Below are 19,014 nucleotides of genomic sequence, written 5' to 3'. Positions count from 1 at the left end.
CCTAATAGATGCTCATTATCTTTCAGATCCAAGAGCTATGCCCCTGCTCCCAACAACAGGGAGTTTTATTATGTCAAGTAATTGCTTAACCTTCTCTTGCCTTGATACACCAGAACAAGGGGAGTAGCTGACACAGGACCTCTCCAGAGAGATGCCAATGAAGATTTTCCTTCAGACTGGTTACTGTACTGGAAGGCACAGGCTACTACACATTAAGGGCAGGTCTTCACTACCCAGATCGGCGGGTAGTGATCGATCCCCGAACGTGCTCCCTGTCGACTCCGCAACACCAGCTCGCGAGAGGCAGAAGCGGAGTCGATGGGGGAGTGGCAGCGGTTGACTCACCGCCATCCTCATGGCCAGGTAAGTCGACCTAAGATACGCCAGCTTCAGCTACGCTATTCGCATAGCTGAAGTTGCGTATCTTAGGTCGACCCCCCCACCCCCAGTGTAGAGCAGGGCTAAGTTTTTTAAACCAAGGGAAAAGTGTGTGATGTGTTTAGAAGTAGGGTGATGGCTAGAAATACACTAGTGGTGGAAGAGCAATAATAGGCTAGCAATAGGAATTATGTGTGACCAGGGACAGTACCAAGTCACAACACAGTGAATTGCACTACCACAGTTAGTGATGTGAACAATTAGACCCCTCCTCAGAGTCTGAACCTTGGTGAGAGTTGGACTCCTAAAGATGTATGTAAATCCTTGAGGGGGGAAACATTTTTAGTAATTGCTTGTGAAATCTGGTGCACTATTATACTTAACTTCAGTGTTCTGTGATAAAATATGAGCTTGTTTTATTGTAATTCTAATCTCTATGTATAGTTTCCAGTTATAAAATGTCTGGGTTTATATTCATGTCTGCAAATATAATAGCATGCTGTATTGACCAATGAGTGCCTGATTGCTTATAAACAAACCAATTTTTTTTTGGCAGTCACATGTTTTTTAGGAAATCTGAAGCAGCTGCATCATGTGAAAGGAAAACAAACTGGAGGAGGAATAAACACTTCTTTAGGCATTGGCCACACTTCTATCAACATGTCCTTCAAAATTAGACTGGTTTTGTGTTTCATTGCAAGCTAAATACTGAGTTATGGCTTTGCACTGAAACATTGCAAAATTGGTGCCCTTATAGGGTTTCAACACAAAATGAGGGGAAACTTGACACTTTGACGGAGTTTTACTTAAAACTTGGAAGAAAAAAATCACATTTGCATGATCTCCTGTGAGGTGGAACTGCTGCACTTTCCATGGCTTTCCCCAGGCCTTCCTTACCCATCACTCCACCAGGACCAGGAGGATTCTATTTTATATGTCCACTGTTAGAAACAATCATTGTTAATCATAATACACCATGGGATACAGGCAGTGGTGGATTTAGAGTTAGTAGGGCCTGTGATGTTCTGTACCTCAGGTGAATACCCTGCACCCCCACGTTCATCCTTATACTATGATTGTATGGTATTCAATGCAAAGTTTGTCATGTCGGGTGTCTTCGGAAGGCTCATGATGTACTGAGCATTGTTGTTATGGTAATGTTATAGGTTTTAATTTAATTCATATAGTTATGAGGCTGAAAATGTATCCTCATGGATTACAACAAGCCCAGGCAAAAACTCTCCAAGAGCAGAGGGGCAGTTCACACGTCATCAGGGCATGTATGGGACAAACACAGCCCATCCTCACAGGAACAAAGGACACTGGCCTAGGCAGCAACAAAGGATCTGTTGGACAAAGTCAGTCACCCCCCTTCCTTTGGTCAGTTTGGGACTGCTCACCTGACTCTGAAGGGGGAAGGGGGCAAAGCCAAGAGGGAAAAAAGGACATGATAAAAGGAAGAGACGTTGCCATGCTCTTCCTCTCTCTTCCATCTCCATACATCACCACCAAGCGACTGAAGCGCTGATCAAAGGGGAGAGCCTGGCTGAAGGGCAACCAGCCAGCCTGTGGTGGGAAGCATCTAAGTTTGTAAGGGCACTGAAAATGTTAAGATCAGCTTATAATGTGTTTTGCTTTTATTTCATTTGACCAAATCCGACTTGTTGTGCTTTGATTTATAATCACTTAAAATCTATCTTTGTAGTTAATACATTTGTTTGTTTATTCTACCCGAAGCAGTGCATTTGGTTTGAAGTGTGTCAGAAACTCCCCTTGGGATAACAAGCCTGGTGCATATCAATTTCTTTGTTAAATTGACGAACTCATATAAGCTTGCAGCATCCAGCAGGCATAACTGGACACTGCAAGACAGAGGTTCCTAGGGTTGTGTCTGGGACTGGAGATATTGGCTAGTGTCATTTGGTTGCACAATCCAAGGAGCAGCTCACATGCCAGAGGCTGTGCGTGAACAACCCAGGAGTGGGGGTTCTCACAGCAGAGCAGGGTAACGCTGGCTTCCAGAGTCAAGGATTGTAGTGACCTGGCAGATCACTGGTCCAGATAACACCAGGGGAACGTCACAGGGCCCTGTGTGGAGCTTCATTTTTGGGGCCTCCCCCACAGGACCCAGCCAAGAAAAAGAACATTCTCTCTTATCTCCTCTCCATTTTGCATTCTTCTTTTCTTCATCCTCCTCCTATATTATAAATAATGGGAAGTAAATGAAAATAAAGCTAGGTACCTTAATTGGGGCAGTGGGTGTGGAGGGTGGGCTCTGGGAGGAAATTTGGGTGCTGGCTGTGGGCTCTGGGCTGGGGGTTGGGGTGTGGGAGGCATGTGGGCTCTGGGAGGAAGTTTGGGTGTGGGGTGCAGGCTGTAGGCTGGGGCAAGGGGTTGGGGTGCAGGATGGGGGCAAGAGGGAGGCACTTTATCTCGGGCAGCGCGGCTCCCAAAGTGACCGGCATACACACCCCTCCTGCAGCAGCTCCTAGGAGGGGGGAGCACGGCGGTCTCCACACACCACTGCCCGCAGGCACCACCCCTGCAGCTCACATTGGCTGCAGCTCCCGGCCAACGGGAACTGCGGAGTTGGTGCTTGGGGCGGGGGCAGTGCGCAGAGACACCCCACCTCCAGAGGCCACAGGGACATGTTGGCTGCTTCTGGGAGCAAAGTGGCATAGAGGGAGGGAGGCAGAGCAGGAGGGAAGCTGCCTTAGCCCTGCTGAGCTGCTGCTGGCATGTCTCTATGCACCCCTTGGTGGGAGGGGGACGGCAGGTCTCCATGCGCTGCCCAGGGCAGGGGCAGCATGCAGAGCCGCCTCCCCCCTGCACCAGGGGCGCGCAGAGACATGCCAGCAGCCGGCCACTTCTGGGAGTGGCGTGGGGCCACCGGCCACGGCATGCAGGCAGCCTGCCTGCCTAAGCCCTGCTGCACCGCCGTCTGAGACTCAGAGGCAGGTTGTCAGATATTTGTCCTGCATTTTGGGGGGCCCCCTGTCATTGAGAGCCCCATGCTACTGTGGTTTGTTTCATCGTAAATCTGCTCCTGGATACGGTTAACTAGGGTTTCTATTGCTTCTGTCAAGCTAGCTAATCTAGTATACCAAATCAGTCACCCATACAAACAGTCCCTGAACATTCTGCTGCTCTAAGCAACCACCTGTTCCACCTCCTTTTTAGAGTCAGCTTTGGGAGGACAATTTGGCAGCCTTCAATATCAGAACTGTAGGCATTTCAGAATAATTTAACAATTTGGAAGGTTATATTGTATATTGATTTCTAAAAGCCACCTGGAATTCCTAGGGTGAATTTCTCAAGTGATGAAGAATGCACTGTCAAAATATACGACACTAAACAACAGGAAACAGTTTCACTGAAATATAAGTCAGCTAGCCTGTTGAAGATGAGATTTGTGCCAGGTTACAGAGCAGTAAACTGCAGTGGATAGGCCTAATTTTATGGTGGAACTCCAGCCAGCCATCTCAAGGCTGAATGTTCAAGACCAGTAAGAAGTCAGTATTAACAGGAATAATCCTGGTAAGGGTATAAATCATCTGAAATTGACACAGAATTTTAAAAGCAGCAGATAGCACTAAAACTGCATCTAAAACAATATATAAACAGAAAGTTCAAGGGGTAACATTTTCAAAAGCATCTAAGTCCAGTTGGAATTTAGGCTCATAGGTGAGTTAATTGATTTTGAAAATGAGACTTAAGTACTTTAGAAATTTTTCACCATTATCTTTTCCTTATTAGAAAGACAGGGTGGATGAAGTAGCCAGTTAAACCCTCTCCAGTAACAGCTGTGTGAGGAAAATGGGTGTGTGTGTGTAAGTGGGTTATTGATTGTTGTAATAAGCCATAAACCCATGTGACAAGGTAGATGAGGTAATATCTTTTATTGAACCAACTTTGGTTGGTGAGAGAGACAAATGTTTGAGTTTACGCTGAAGAAGCTTGTCTCTCTCACCGACAGAAGTTGGTCCAATAAAAGATATTACCTCACCCATCTTGTCTCTGTAATATCCTGGGACTGACACAGCTACAACAACTGCATACATAAATCCAGGTTTCCACAGTATGCATCCGATGATGTGAGCTGTAGCTCACGAAAGCTTATGCTCAAATAAATTGGTTAGTCTCTAAGGTACCACAAGTACTCCTTTTCTTTATACATAAATCCAGTGTCTCTATTTAGTCCATTATTTTTAGTGTCTGGCAAAGTAATGAATTTAAGCTCCCAGGTTAATCTTTTGAAGGTGTTTGAGGATGAGCACTGAGAGGTCAGATATAGAGTGATCGCTTTTTGAAAAGTGTTCACCCACAGTGATATGGTGTTTTTGTCTTTTATCATTTTTCTATGTGAGTTCATTCGAGAGTGTAATGATTGTCTCATTTCACCCACACAGTTGTTACTCGGACATTTAGTGCACTGGATGAGATCCTGTTGTGATACACAGGAGTAGGAGCCCATGGATCTTGAAAGGTGTGTTGTGGGGGGTGTTGATCATCGTAGCAATGAAGACATGTCTACAGATATTGCAATTTGTAATATCCATCTTGTAATTAGCAGTGACACTCTGAATACATTTCCCAGATATGAAGAAGAGCTCTGTGTAAGCTTGAAAGCTTGTCTCTCTTACTGACAGAGATTGGTCCAATAAAAGATATTGCCTCACCCCCCTTCTCTCTCTAATATTCTGGGATCAACATAGCTGCAACAACACTTCATACATCTTCTCCTTATCTCAGGGCATGTCTACACTTACCAGGGATAGACGCTGTGGTGATCGATCCACTGGGGGTCAATTTAGCGGGTCTCCCATTGACTCCGGTACTCCACCAGAATGAGAAGCATAAGTTAAGTCAATGGCAGAGTTTCTCCTGTTGACCCAGGGCAGTGTAGACACAGCAGTAAGTCGACCTGAACTATGTTGACTCCAGCTACGTTATTCACGTAGCTGGAGATGCGTAACTTAGATTGACTTAAGCCCGTAGTGTAGACCTGCCTCAGTTCTGCCACTGAGGCTTGAGGATATGTCATTGCACTTTCTCAACCTAATTTTTCAATTGTTGTGACATACTGTTTATTTATGACATTTAACTTTCATAACTAAATGTATGGTCTTTTGATTATAAAGCACAGAACTGGGATTCAAGTGTCCTGAGTTCTTTTTCCAGCTTTGCTCTAGACTCACATTGTCACCCTGTACATAAAACTTATCTTCTGAACTTCAGTTGTTCTGAGCACCTGCAAACCCCTGGAAGTCAGATGCTCAGCGCTTCTGAAACCTTAAGGTTGTCTATGGAAGTACTTCCCTACACAAAATCCACAGTTAACCTGTGGAACTGATTGCCAGAAGATGTTGTGAAGGCCAAAAGTATAACTGGGTTTAAAAAAATTAGATACATTGATGAAAGATAGGTCCACCAATTGCTATTAGTCAAGATGGTCAGGGATGCAATCTATGCTCCAGGTGTCCCTAAACCGCTGACTGCCAGAAGCTGGAACTAGACAATAAGGGATGAATCACTCAATAACTGACCTGTTCTGTTCATTCTCTCTGAAGCGTCTGGAATTGGCCATTGTCAGAGACAGCATACTGGGCTAGATAGACCACTGGTCTGAACCAATATGCCTGTTCTTGTGTGCCTACATTTCCTCATCTGTTAAATGAGTGTATGTGAAGCACCCTAGAATCCCTCCAACGGGAGACGTAAGGTAAGTATTATTATTTCATTTTATTGTAGCACAGTTGAGATTCAAAGCTAGTCTTGCTTTGCTGTTCCCTAATGCACAATGCTGTCTTCTTTCCAGCTTTTATTTTGGCTTCCAAATATCATTAACATTTTAAAAGCTCTTCCCTGTAAATATGTACTAAATATAAAATGAGAAGCAAATGAACAAACGAAAATATTGAGCACACCAGTCAGTTGACAGAGAACACGGGTGATTTTCGCACCATAGTAAAATAGGAGAGTGTGCGTTCCCTGCTTCTCATTCTCCAGTAAACTGAACTATAGATCAGAACCATATGGACCATTAGCAACAACATTTCCAGGCCACATGGATCTCATCTAATTTCTGTCAACCTAGTTTTGTTGATATGTTTGGTAAGGGTCACCAACCTTATACCCTGGCCTAAATTGATTTATGAATTCGAATCCAAATGTGGTGAAACTTTGCAGTTTTAACACAGTATTATTTTGAGCAGGGGCACCATTTGTGGGGGGGAGGGCAGGGGAGAGCTCTAGCCCTCCCCTCCCCCGAAGTTTCATAGGGGAGGTCTACTCACCCTAGCCCCAGATGGAGCTCTTAACTGCAACAGCTTGAGGGTGATATGGGATGAGTTCCAAAGCTGGGAGCAGCATAGCCTTTGAGGCAAGGAGTTTGTTTATAAACAGAGGTAGGGTGATTGAGATAAAAAAAGGCTTACCATTAAAGTAGGTTTCAGAGTGGCAGCCGTGTTAGTCTGTATTCGCAGAAAGAAAAGGAGTACTTGTGGCACCTTAGAGACTAACAAATTTATTTGAGCATTAAAGTAGATTAAGTAGATTAAGGGTCCTTAGATGATCCTGAAGGCACTGCCAGGCACTTCAGTTAAAAGATTGGAAACAAAGGGTAGGCATAAAAGGTGAGAATGGAGAGAGGTACATTGTGGTGTCCCTCAGGGGTCTGTACTGGGACCAGTCCTATTCAACATATTCATAAATGATCTGGAAAAAGGGGTACATAGTGATGTGGTAAATTTTGCATACGATACAAAATTACTCAAGATAGTTAAGTCCAAAGCAGACTGCAAAGAGTTACAAAGGGATCTCACAAAACTGCGTGACTGGGCAACACAATGGCAGAAGAAATTCAGTGTTGATAAATGCAAAGTAACGCACTTGGCAAAATATAAGCCCAACTATACATACAAAATGATGGGGTCTAAATTAGCTGTTACCACTCAAGAAAACAACAGGAGTACTTGTGGCACCTTAGAGACTAACAAATTTATTTGAGCATAAGCTTTCGTGAGCTTTTGCGAATACAGACTAACACGGCTGCTACTCTGAAATCACTCAAGAAAGACATCTTGGAGTCATTGTGGATAGTTCTCTGAAAACAGCTGCTCAATGTGCAGTGGCAATTAAAAAAACTAACAGAACATTGGAAATCATTAGGAAAGGGATAGATAATAAGAGAAAAATATCATATTGCCTCTATACAAATCCACGGTACACCAACATATTGAATAGTGTGTGCACATTTGGTCACCCCGTCTCAAAAAAATATACTGGATTTGGAAAAGGTACAGAAAAGGGCAACAGAAATGATTAGGGGTTACTAACCCCACAGAGTTAGTAATAATGTAAGAATATACATTAAAATTTAAAACCTAACAAGTGTCCCTTAAGCAACTTGCCACAAGATGTCAAAACATGTTGTTATTAGAGCTGAGTGGGTCTAATATTTATTTAATTTTCTTTCTTTTATAAAGGAATTAGATACAGGGCTCCTGTCAGCTAATTGATAAGTTACCTGCCAAAAAACTAGAGTTCTCAAGTGCCTAAGTAGTCTCATGAATCATGGTTAAAGTCCCCCCCAACCAAAATCTGAAATGGTGCCCCTGATTTTGAGCTGTCAGATTCATCGCAAGAGAGACTTGGGAAGATCTACGCAAATTTGTTTCTGCAAACTCATGATAGTAAATTCCCCAAGTTTTACTGAGCTTTTCTGTAAGTGAAAAAAATCTCAGATAATGTAAAGGCAGTCTTTGGAATTTGGAGAGTTAATTAGCCGGTCAATTTTTTTTTCATAGAAAAAGAAACAATGAATGTAGTATGACAAATAGAAACAGATGAAGTTCTTGTTAAATGTTTTGGGCCCAATCCTGCTCCTGTTGACTTTGATGGGAACAATATTTGGTGTTTAACCTACTACTGCTCTCACTTTTCATACTGAAATAAATATCTCAGTGTATTTCAGTTGGAGCTTAGTAGATATCAGAGTCAGGTATCTGACACCTAACTTTAAATTCTTTAAGTATTTACTGGATCATGTCACTCTCTAAACTTGTGGTTGATTGGTTTATTTTTTAAGAGGATGAGTGTGGAAGGTCTGACCACCATATACAGAAGAAGATACACCATGTGATCCACACTGTGGTCATGCAAACTGTAAGCTTTGCACATGCAATGTATATAAACCCCAAAGTCCATAAGACTCTACATAAGCGCATACACAGGATTCTGTCAATGTTCCTTGAAATAACTATTAAGGTAATGCTCTGATTTTTTTGTGGTTTGGAAATTGTCTGTTATGAGTCTCCTTGATCTGATATGCAGCCTCTCTCTAGTTTCTTTACTTAACAGAGGTTGCTTAATGGTGGTTATTAGACAGCATGTCACTACATCAATTCAAGCTTAGTTTACATATAATGTTAGATTATGACAGAAGGAGCACTACAGAGAACCATGCTTTACTCTTCAAAGATTTGCTTCAGGGAGATTGCTTGGAGCAAGATGGCTTGTTCTAGGAGGGAATCAGAACTCGGTTTTATATAGCACCTTTCAGACTCTGGGTATACAAAAGCATTTTACCAAGCAGTGTTAGTGCAGTGACTGAAGGTAACAGCAGCTGCCAATATGCTCAATACTATAATAACTAATACTCTTAGCTGGGTAGCTCATTTTATGGTCTGCTGTAGAATTCTATTATTAAGGCAGAATTTCTAATGGTAATTGATTTCTATTAGTGTGTTCTTGAATAGTTCATACTATAGACGACGAGTAAATTTTTAGAAATATACACTACAGCATGTCATTAGAGCTGAGACCATTACCGAACCTGCATCTCAATTAGGTATATAATTTAATACAATTTTTCATTAATTCTCCTGTTCGTGGATCACAGAGTGCACCCTTCAGATCACCAGAGCCCAGTTCTCTGTCAATGTTGTGGCCTGCCCTATACTATGGCTGAGGTGGGTGAGGTTGGAAGCCATGACATCCCTTCAGCATGTGTGAGGCTGTTCAGGAGGACTTCTCCATCCAGCTATTGTTGGATCAAATGTATGCAGCTGGAGGGCTGATATGCTCGAGGAGGTTTGAAGCACAGTCTGTAAACTGAAGAATGGCCATGCTGCCAGTATTTGCAGTATAGTTGCAGAGCTAATTGAGCATGGTGGGGATTCCATTTTGGGAGGGCTGACCCACATTATCAACAAAATATGGATTCATGAGAAACTACCTGACGACTGGTGCCATGGGATTATTCCCCTATTTTGGAAAGGGTAAGGCAATGCTCTGGTGTGCTCTAATCACCACAGCATCACTCTGCCTTCCTTTCCAAGCAAACTGTTCATGATGGTTCTTCTTGAGCGTGTTAAGCACACCATAAGAAATCTACACCATCTACAGAAACTTCCAGTCAGAGTGACTCAAATTATAAATATGTATTGGTATTAAGGACACAAAAATCTTTTTTAAAAAGCGTAATGATGAGTTATTTAAAAATTTTCCTACCCCAAAATTTCCTGTTACTTCAACAAATCATAGAAACATAGAAATGTAGGACTGGAAGGGACCACGATAAGTCGTTTAGTTCAGTCCCCCGCATTGAAGCAGGACTAAGTGTTATCTGGACTATCCATGATGGTGTTTGTCTAAAGCATTTCCCAAACTGTGTTCCGCACGATGTGAATAGGTGTTCCGTGAAAGAATCTAGAATTTAATTTTGACTCTTGCACCTGATTTTTTTACTAGTTTATACGCACTTTCCAGTTAGAAATTGTTAGTTCAAGTTATTTTAAATTTGTATTTTTGCTTTGTTTTATAAAATAAAATATATTTGAGCATAAGTAACGCAATTTTTTATTTGAAAACCAAACAACTATAAAATAATATTATAAGTGTCCCGGAATAGGCTACAAAGTGTTCCGTGGCCAAAAAAGTTTGGAAAATGCCTTTTCCTAAAAACCTCGAATGACAGAGATTCCTCAATCCAGTGCTTAACTACCCTTACACTGAGGAAGTTTTTCCTAACATAAATCTCCCTTGCTGCAATTTAAGCCCATTATTTCTTAACCTGTCCTTAGTGGTTATGGAGAAATATGTATCATTCTTCTCTTTATAACAACCTTTTATGTACTTGAAGATTAATGTTCCCCCATAGTCTTCTCTTCTTCAGACTCTCCATTTCCCCCCGTCTTTCCTCATAGGCCATGTTTTCTAGACCTTTAATCATTTTTGTTGCTTTCCTCTGGACTTACTCCAATTTGTCCACATCTTTCTCCAGATGTGGTGCCCAGAACTGGACACAGTACTCCATTTGAGGCCTTATCAGTGCTGAGTAGAGTCACTTCTCATATCTTGCATACAACACTCCTGCTAATCCATCCAGAATGATGGGTTTTTTTGTGTGTTTTATTTTTTTTGCAACAGTGTTACATTGTTGACTCCTATTTATTTTATGAACCACGATAATCCCCAGATCTTTTTTTGAAGTTCTCCTTCCTAGACAGTCATTTCCCATTTTGTTTTTGTGCAGTTGATTATTCCTTCCTAAGTATAGTTCTTTGAATTTGTCCTTATTGAATTCCATCCTGTTTACTTCAGACCATTTCTCCAGTTTGTCAAATCATTTTGAATTCTAACCCTGTCCTCCAAAGAGCTTGCAACTCTATGCCATTGTCCAAATCATTTATGAAGCTATCAAATAGAACCAGGACAGATCCCTGCGGGACCCCATTCAATATGCCCTTGCAGCTTGATTGTGAACCATTGATAACAATTCTCCAAGTATGATTTTCCAACCAGTTATGTACCTGCATTATAGTAAGTTTGTCTAGGCTATATTTCCTTAGTTATCCAGGCTCATTCCCTCTTTGCAGTCTGCCTCTTGCTCTAGCCCTGGCTGGACAGTCAAGCCCCAGTCCCCAAAGACTTCAGTTTCTCTCTCTCCCAGGCATCTAGCTCCTTGTAAATGTAATTTTTGCTTAGGTATTGGACCCCTCCCACTGTAGCAGATAATAATGACTGAGCTGTATTGAGCACCAATGCATACAGGAATTGAAAGCAGAGATGTCAATACCCAGAGAAGTTGCTCCCATAAAAGATTACCTTGGCCACCTTATCTATTCATATGGTGAATATACATCCATATACACTAAGTAACTGCAAAACTTGTTCAGAAAAATAAGGACCAAATCTTCACCTCCTGCTGTAAACACAATTGAACTGAAGCATTTTAAGGTTCCAAAGTTGTGAAAGCTTATAAGTTCTTTCACTTATGGTTTCCAGCCACAAGGGCCACAATACAATGAGAAAGACTGTTCTGTGGTATTTCCAGCTGGGAGTGGAGGTAGACATGTAATAAATCTCATAAAGAAGGTCTGTTCTTGTGAGATTTCTACCACTCTTTTGCAGACTCAGGAGATTTAAATAAGCTTTATTTCAGCCTCTGAACTTTTGGCTGCTTATCTGAACTATTTGTGGGTCACCCACTGCTGATCTACACTTATTGCTGAATTGTGGCTTGGCTTAAAATTTTTTTTTTAAAAGTTGCTTTAGGAAATTAGAGTTAAAAATACAAAGCCTGCAAATCTGGCAGTGCTCATTTCCATATCATTTCAAACTGTCCACCTAAATGCCCTTAAACAGAAACACACCTGATCAAAGGGGAAAGAGGCTGCTGAATCACTAAAGTAGTATTTGACATGCAAAAATAAAATTTTTGGCCAAAGGGACAGATTTGCAGAGCACACAGAGCTCCCATTGATTTCAACAGGAGTTGCTACTGTTCAGCACCTTTGAATATCTTATACAGGTGTCTAAGGCAAGGATCTAATTTGAAAATTTTGGCCTGTATTTTTTTCTGATTCATGTAGAGAAGAATCCTTTTCCTTTTATTCTTTTCACAAATCTAACTAAATGCACTGCTGGCAGAGTTGCTGCTAAATTATGCCAACCACAGTAGCAAACATTTGGAAATCATTAATTAGTTCACTTACTTCCATACGCTGAAAAGGTTACAAGCCCATTATTTATTATCCAACTTTAAAACAGCCACAGTAGAAAAAAAATAAAGTTTTCAACATAAGATATTTCATCTCTAGGCTCTCACTTAACATACATAAATATATACATTAAAATTTAAAAACATGATTCTAGATTCAAAAGCTTTCTCCCAGCATGCAAACTGTTTTTATTTATTTTAATTTTTGAAAATAAACATTTTCAGCTATTTAAAAAGTCACATTTTTAATTTTGCAGAAATGAAAGTGCCAGGCTTGGAGAAGAAAAAATAGAGAGTTAGACCCCCAGCTGGTAAAGATGCGCTTCACTGAAGTCAATGCAGCTACAGCAAGTTAAACCAGCTGAGGATCTGGCCCAGCGTGTTCTCAAAGGGCTAGTTAAGCTTTTTTATCTTTGAGGATAAACTGCTTTTTTTCTTTCACACACATAAAATATCACTTGAATAACATTTTACAAGGAATCCAGCTCTACACACTAGAAAAACAAACATAGAAAGGCACTTTGTGGTTTATAATACAGCAATAGGATATACCTTAGCTGTTAACTTCTGGGTTAGTCCACGTAAGAATGTACATTAACATATCCTGAGTGACTAGCAACTTCCTCTAAAAGTTTAAATGTTCTAAGATGCAATGAGACATTCTCCCCCGCAAAAATATGCCTCAAAAGTTAATTGCATTGACGAGGCAGTTAATTAGTCTATGGAGAGACTGGTAAATAATATTGCTGTCAAACGATGACTTCTATAATATTCCATTGAAGCACTATGATTCTCTCTCAACAAATCTATTTGAAAAGAAACGCTCAGCCTGGAGTTTTGTCATTCAGATCCTAGTAAGATTCTGATAATTTTTTCCAATGATGCTTTGAAGACGTGACTCAGGAGTTAGTTTTAATTGAGCACCTCTTCCTACTCTCTGCTAGAAAATGTCTAAAATTTAAGGAGTACTGAACTCTGAAGAGCTGGAAAGCCTCTATGTCATCAAACTGAGTCACAGAGAATCATAAAATGATCCCATCATGGGATTAAAATTTGTAGCATGACACACTAGACTCTGCAATGTTTGCATTCATGTTACTATACTGCCAGAACACATCATCACAGAGAGAAATGAGAAGATCCCGGTGGCTCCGCTAAGTTCATTCAGTACACTCCCATGTTGCCTCAGGCAAATCAGGCTGGTCAGCACTCGACATGACCTCTGAACAAGAACTGTTGGACCGCAAAGTGTCACAGTGGATTGAATATCACTGAGGAGTATATATAAAATCTTACAAGTATTTCCTCTGAACGTGACTATCTGCCTGTGTGTGTAAGGACTGGCCAACGGAGTAAGCTATGCACAATAAACACTGGAGTTTGACTTGTGTATGGATAAGATCTGCTATGCAACCCATAAGAGGGACTAAAATATTTTGTTGGTGTTAGCTATGCCTATCCTGTAAGTCTTCATGAAATAATATGTTACAACTATTAAACAAATTCCCTAGGCTAGATCATCAGATGGTGTAAATCAGCATCTCTCTGTTGACAGCAGTCTGATCCTGCGTATGCAGCATTGGAACAAAACATACATCCAACTTCCCTAAGATGTGGAAACTTTGAGAGAACCTTTCTGGAGCTCCAAGGAGTCATTTCTATGGCTTTGTAGGGGCCAGCTAATATTTTATTGAATGGGCTCAAACCAGAACACCAAATCTGAAACCTCCCTACCCAGAAGAACATTTGGGCAGTATCTGGATCCAAACTGAGGGACTCAGGCCTAACCAAAGCAAAACAAATAAATCTGAACACACCCAATCTTTAGGGAAGTCTAGATTCAGATCAGATTCCAAATCCAGACTTTGCGACTTCAGCCCACACTCTTGTCCTTTTTATCACTTCTTGAACCTAAAACAAGCTCAGGAACCAGTTTATCTTTTCTTTATCTGCACCTGCCTATGTTATAGATTAAAACAATTCAGTAAAAGTACAAGTATCTTTTATGATTGATATTTTATATTCTGTTGCACTTAGGTTAAATTACTCAATTCTTATGTCTCAAAAGGGTGAATGGGACAGTTTACAAGAAAACCGTGGAAAGTCTTACCCTGTCACTCCACTCCGTGAGGAACCAGCTCTTAGCACAGGGCCCCATGTCACAGTTTTCTATGTCATTTGGCCGTAGCTTCATATTACATTCCTCGTCATCAACAATGTCTCCAAGATTGCTTACACACTTTACATCTCGGGTCCTCTGCCCCACTCCACATGGCACCGAACACTGTAATGAAACAGACTTTGCGTCAGCACTACATTCAAGACCTAGCAACTACAGTCCAGGTCTAGCTGGAGATCATCTATCCATTTACCTGCAATCCCATATGTGCAAAAATCTACATGAGCTGAAGAAATACTGGTTGTTCAGGGGAGATATTTCAATAGTTTTATAGATGTGGGTCTCATTCCAATGCATCATGTAGGTGAATTTGGAAAGATAAAAATTAAAAATATAGGGCCAAACACTGCCATGACCATAAAGAACCTAACCACATTGGGACTGGTGTGGTTCTGCTGCACTGGGAAGCCTTGTTACAATGCACAGAAACTAGCCAGCCCTCTGAGGTCCAGAAAGGTTGTCTCAAGGTTTCCACATACTCTGCATGCTTTTGAGCTGCACTCCTGGGCAGGAGATAAAGCAAAGAGTAACTCAAAGGAGCACAGCTGCTCCTGATCCTCAACTGAAAGACACCCCTTCCCTGCTCTTCTCTGGCCTCTCTGTATGGAGTGCTGCTCCATACAGCAGCCAGCAGCATCTTTGCCTGGCGATGTATGCAGCTCAGATCATCAGGGCAAAGAGAGGCAGATAAGGAGTCCTGCCTAAGGAACTCCACGGCCTGTTGTGCCCCCAAACTGAACACCTGGATAGGACCCTGCCCTGCCAGTGCTCCTATTGCTCTATCATCAAATACTATGTGACCATGTAATTAAAGGCTGCATGATAACACATACACACAAGGAGTACAAATTAAGGTTGCACAGGCAGCCTTATATTTGGCATTTCCTAACTTCTGAGTGCTTGAGTTTGCAGCCTTAACATTCTCTTAACGTACGATGTTGTTGTTTTTAAATTTAATGATTATACACATGGCTGCAAATGATTAGTGCCAGCAATTGGAACATTCATTTTCCCCATAGGGACACGCTCCTCACTTTCCTATCTAAGCAAATGCGAAAGCCACAAAAGTGTCTAGCAGTAAGAGCATCGCTTATATATGGATTGCGTCTATTTCTCCAATCCCTGACTCCAAGATACTTGCAGAAATTCAGGTTAGGTTCGTGAAACAAGTCAGTAATGTACTAGAGTAACACCAATAATGACGATAATGAGAACACCCAGCTTTTACATAGCTCTTGTCATCCACAGAAATCAAAGCACTTTACAAAGATCAGTATCATGATCCCCATCTTCCGGAGGCACAGAGAGATGAAGTGGCTTGCCCAAGGTCACCCAGCAGTCTGGGAACAGACCCAGAAATGGAACCAGGGTCTTCTGAGTTCCAGTCCAGTACTCTTTCCACTAGGTCACACTGTCTGGAAGCTTCCTTAAATCAGAAGTGCCATCTTTTCTAACCAGAATCAGATCAAAGCATCTGTCATTTATGTTTCTGTGTTGGGAAAAATGGCACTGCACTAAATTCCTTAAGATGCATTTTTAAAATCAGGGAGCTGTCTCCAAAGTGAAAACCTACTTGAACTCCAGTAGGTTAACACAATAAATGCTCTATTTAAACCACAAAGCTTCCAAACTTAAATGCCTCTCTCATTACAGTAGATCCTTTCCTCCTGATGCCAAAGGATTCTTTTTTGGTGGGGGAGAGGGGGGGAGGAAGGAGAATAAATCAATCACCAAATTTTATTTCGATTGCCATTTCATATCATCAGCTAAAATTACTAAAGCAGTATTTGATTTATAATATTTCTTTACTTTGCTTCATACGTATTTAAAAAAACAAAACAAAACCACCCATCCAAGCCTCTAGGTGCCCTTGCATTTAAATATTATTCAAAATACAACTGAATAAAAATAAGAACAAAAAAACCTTAACCAGCTACTGCTTCTTACCACCAAAACAGACAATAATGAACCCTACATAAGAATCACACGCTGGATAATAACATATGCCCCTGAACTATAAAACAAGCCTTTATCAGGTCTTCCCTCGCTAAAAACGCAGATAAATACATTGACCTTGCAAAGCACTCTGAATGATATTTTAATTAACTAAGTATATGTCTACCCTGTCCCTTTTTTCTATTCTCTCTGGTCCTAAACAACAAGTTTTAATTGGTCATAACCACATGGCTTGTTTAAATTGTCTAAGCTCACCTACTACCTATTTTGAAAGCTTTCCCACTTTCCCCTCTGTGGTGTTTAGTCAAAGCCAAATGTAATCCAAATCACATCTGAGTAAAGATCTCTGGAGGAATGTTCCACTCCACCGTGGCTCCCCTGAGGTTTCATACTCCACATGAACCACTCTTTCCCATTTACCGAAGTCCACTCTGTCTGAATTTGCCATTCACTGCAAATCTTCAGCTGGCATGTGCTGGTTGTTTCTGGCTTCTCCAAGTGATGGCATCGGTATTGCTGAACCATCAGCGTACGATTGGCATACACTTGTCGGCACAGGACTTGTCGGTGCTGCATACCAAGGCCACATGTTTTACTGCACTCAGACCACTCCCCTATATCCCAGCTAACAGAGAAAAGAAAAAGGAGAACATAATAATGATCCACTGTTAATAAAGATATTGCCATATCGTAGACATTCATCTCATTTCAATTCTGATTATATGCATTTGGACTAAAATATGTCTTATACTATCATTTAAACCTCTGTTTTGTCTTTTGTTGAATATTGAAATAAATAATATGTATCCTTTATGTAGGGGACCACTGCATACTTACAAAGGGTCTACTTGTAGGGTGAGGAGTTATGCTATTAAATATGTAAGAGTTGCAGAACTGGGTACATAGTGATCAGAGTGTATTTTTAGAAATTGTCTAGCAATATATATTATTTCTGATTACTTTATTAGTACTTTCCAAAACATGTAAAAGCAAGATGCCTGCCCTGAGGAGCTAACAGACTTTCTGGACATGACACAGGGAGAGCCGTAACAAGACAGTTGTTCAGAGGAGGAATGATAGATGGATCATCTAAATGGGCATTAACTTACATATAAAAACAATGAATAGATGCATTTCATTTAAGTGACAATAAGATTCCTTTCCATTAAGATTGCATATATGTATTTGTTTTGTTAATATACATATTTTCATTCTGTGTCATTTTTAGTGTCATGCTCAGGGAGGTTAGTGCATTGCTAGTACAAAAGCCCTTCACACTGTTAACTTTAGACTTGTTGTGGAGAATGAGGGAGACAGCTGTATCATTTATCATCAGCACGGCAGGCATCCCAGTTTACCTGATTGACCGTATTCCGTCTGATTAGACAGAGTTGAATTAAAACTTAAAGCTTGAATTAAAGGTGATTAGGAAGGACAAGCAGGAAACAAAGCTGTGACTAGAGATCAGATATCTCTGGGGAAAGTATTCCAGTAGTCCTTTAGACTAGAGAACATTGGATGGGCTATTACTGGGAAGTGACCACCTGGCTCCAGCCAGGTCACAGGCCTATTTTTCCCAGGCCAGAGGCCCTAAGATCAAAAATGATAGCAAACCTTAAAACTCCCTGCCCGGAGAGGAAGTGTGTGTGTAGAGAAACTGACAGAAAGAGGCAGAGATTGCAGCAGGAGCAATCAGTCAAGACAGAGGCCCCGCAGCGTACACTGAGGCAGTATAGGCTCACCTAAAGCTTATCCCTTGTCTCCAAGCCTAGACAAGACCCTCTGTAGTGTTAACCCTTTTATCTGCTTGCTATATATCCTTGGGTGAATACACAGTGTGCTGTTTGGAAGGAGCTGTTCTGAGTTACCTTAATCAGCTGCTGATCACAGGCTCCCAGAAGGAAATGTCTTGCAGGTACCTGTACATTTGGGCCTGTCGTATCAACATGGTTAGAAGCTGGGGGGCTGAGTGGTAGAATGGGGTGGGGTTGCACCCAGAGAGGTGAAGGCAGCAGAACCTGTCACCAGGGTGCACTCGTGAGGGACTGCAAAGGAATATAATGTAGAAAGCACCACTCGCCCGGTACAAATGGGAACCTAACCTGTTGATTCAGTCTAAAGTGGTGTGAACCGTGGAGTTCTGCTCTAGGAGAAGTGCAGGTAGAGGCTTCTCTCTTGGAAAGAGCACCAAGGGAGAGACTAGGGGAGAGACTGCAGGGGCAGTGCACCCTCAACCATCATACCTGTTGAGGAATGGCTGCATTTAACCCAGAGTAAATGACTGCCAATCTCTCCTAACTCCCTTATCTCACATGGGATAACAGTGCTGTAATGGAGGATAAGGTGCTATGGCTGCCACTTCATATAAAGAAATAAAAACCACCTCTGACAGGGGAACCCATCAACTGCACTCCATGTCACAAGTGGAAAATACTTGAGATGTTCACCCTAGAGTCCTATTTAAACAGCTACCCTCCTTTGTGCAAAGCTTCAGTGA

The 19,014-nt window shown here is 41.4% G+C and overlaps 1 protein-coding gene across 2 annotated transcripts in view; it reads right to left on the bottom strand.

The window, feature by feature from the left end:
- THSD4 (thrombospondin type 1 domain containing 4) overlaps positions 1-19,014 on the bottom strand; it is a 238,583-nt gene that overhangs the window by 41,457 nt on the left and 178,112 nt on the right. For both annotated transcript variants that reach the window (XM_084642341.1, XM_084642342.1), the window contains exons 7-8: positions 16,938-17,142; positions 14,493-14,666 (exon numbers count right to left, since the gene is read on the bottom strand). In XM_084642341.1, the coding sequence (XP_084498467.1) occupies positions 14,493-14,666; positions 16,938-17,142 (379 nt within the window). The remainder of the gene's footprint in view (positions 1-14,492; positions 14,667-16,937; positions 17,143-19,014) is intronic.

Source organism: Lepidochelys olivacea (genome assembly GCF_965140295.1).
Source record: "Lepidochelys olivacea isolate rLepOli2 genome assembly, chromosome: 10".
Taxonomy (NCBI): Eukaryota; Metazoa; Chordata; order Testudines; family Cheloniidae; genus Lepidochelys; species Lepidochelys olivacea.
Note: the sequence above shows the minus strand (reverse complement) of the source record. Positions and strands in the feature narration are given on the sequence as shown.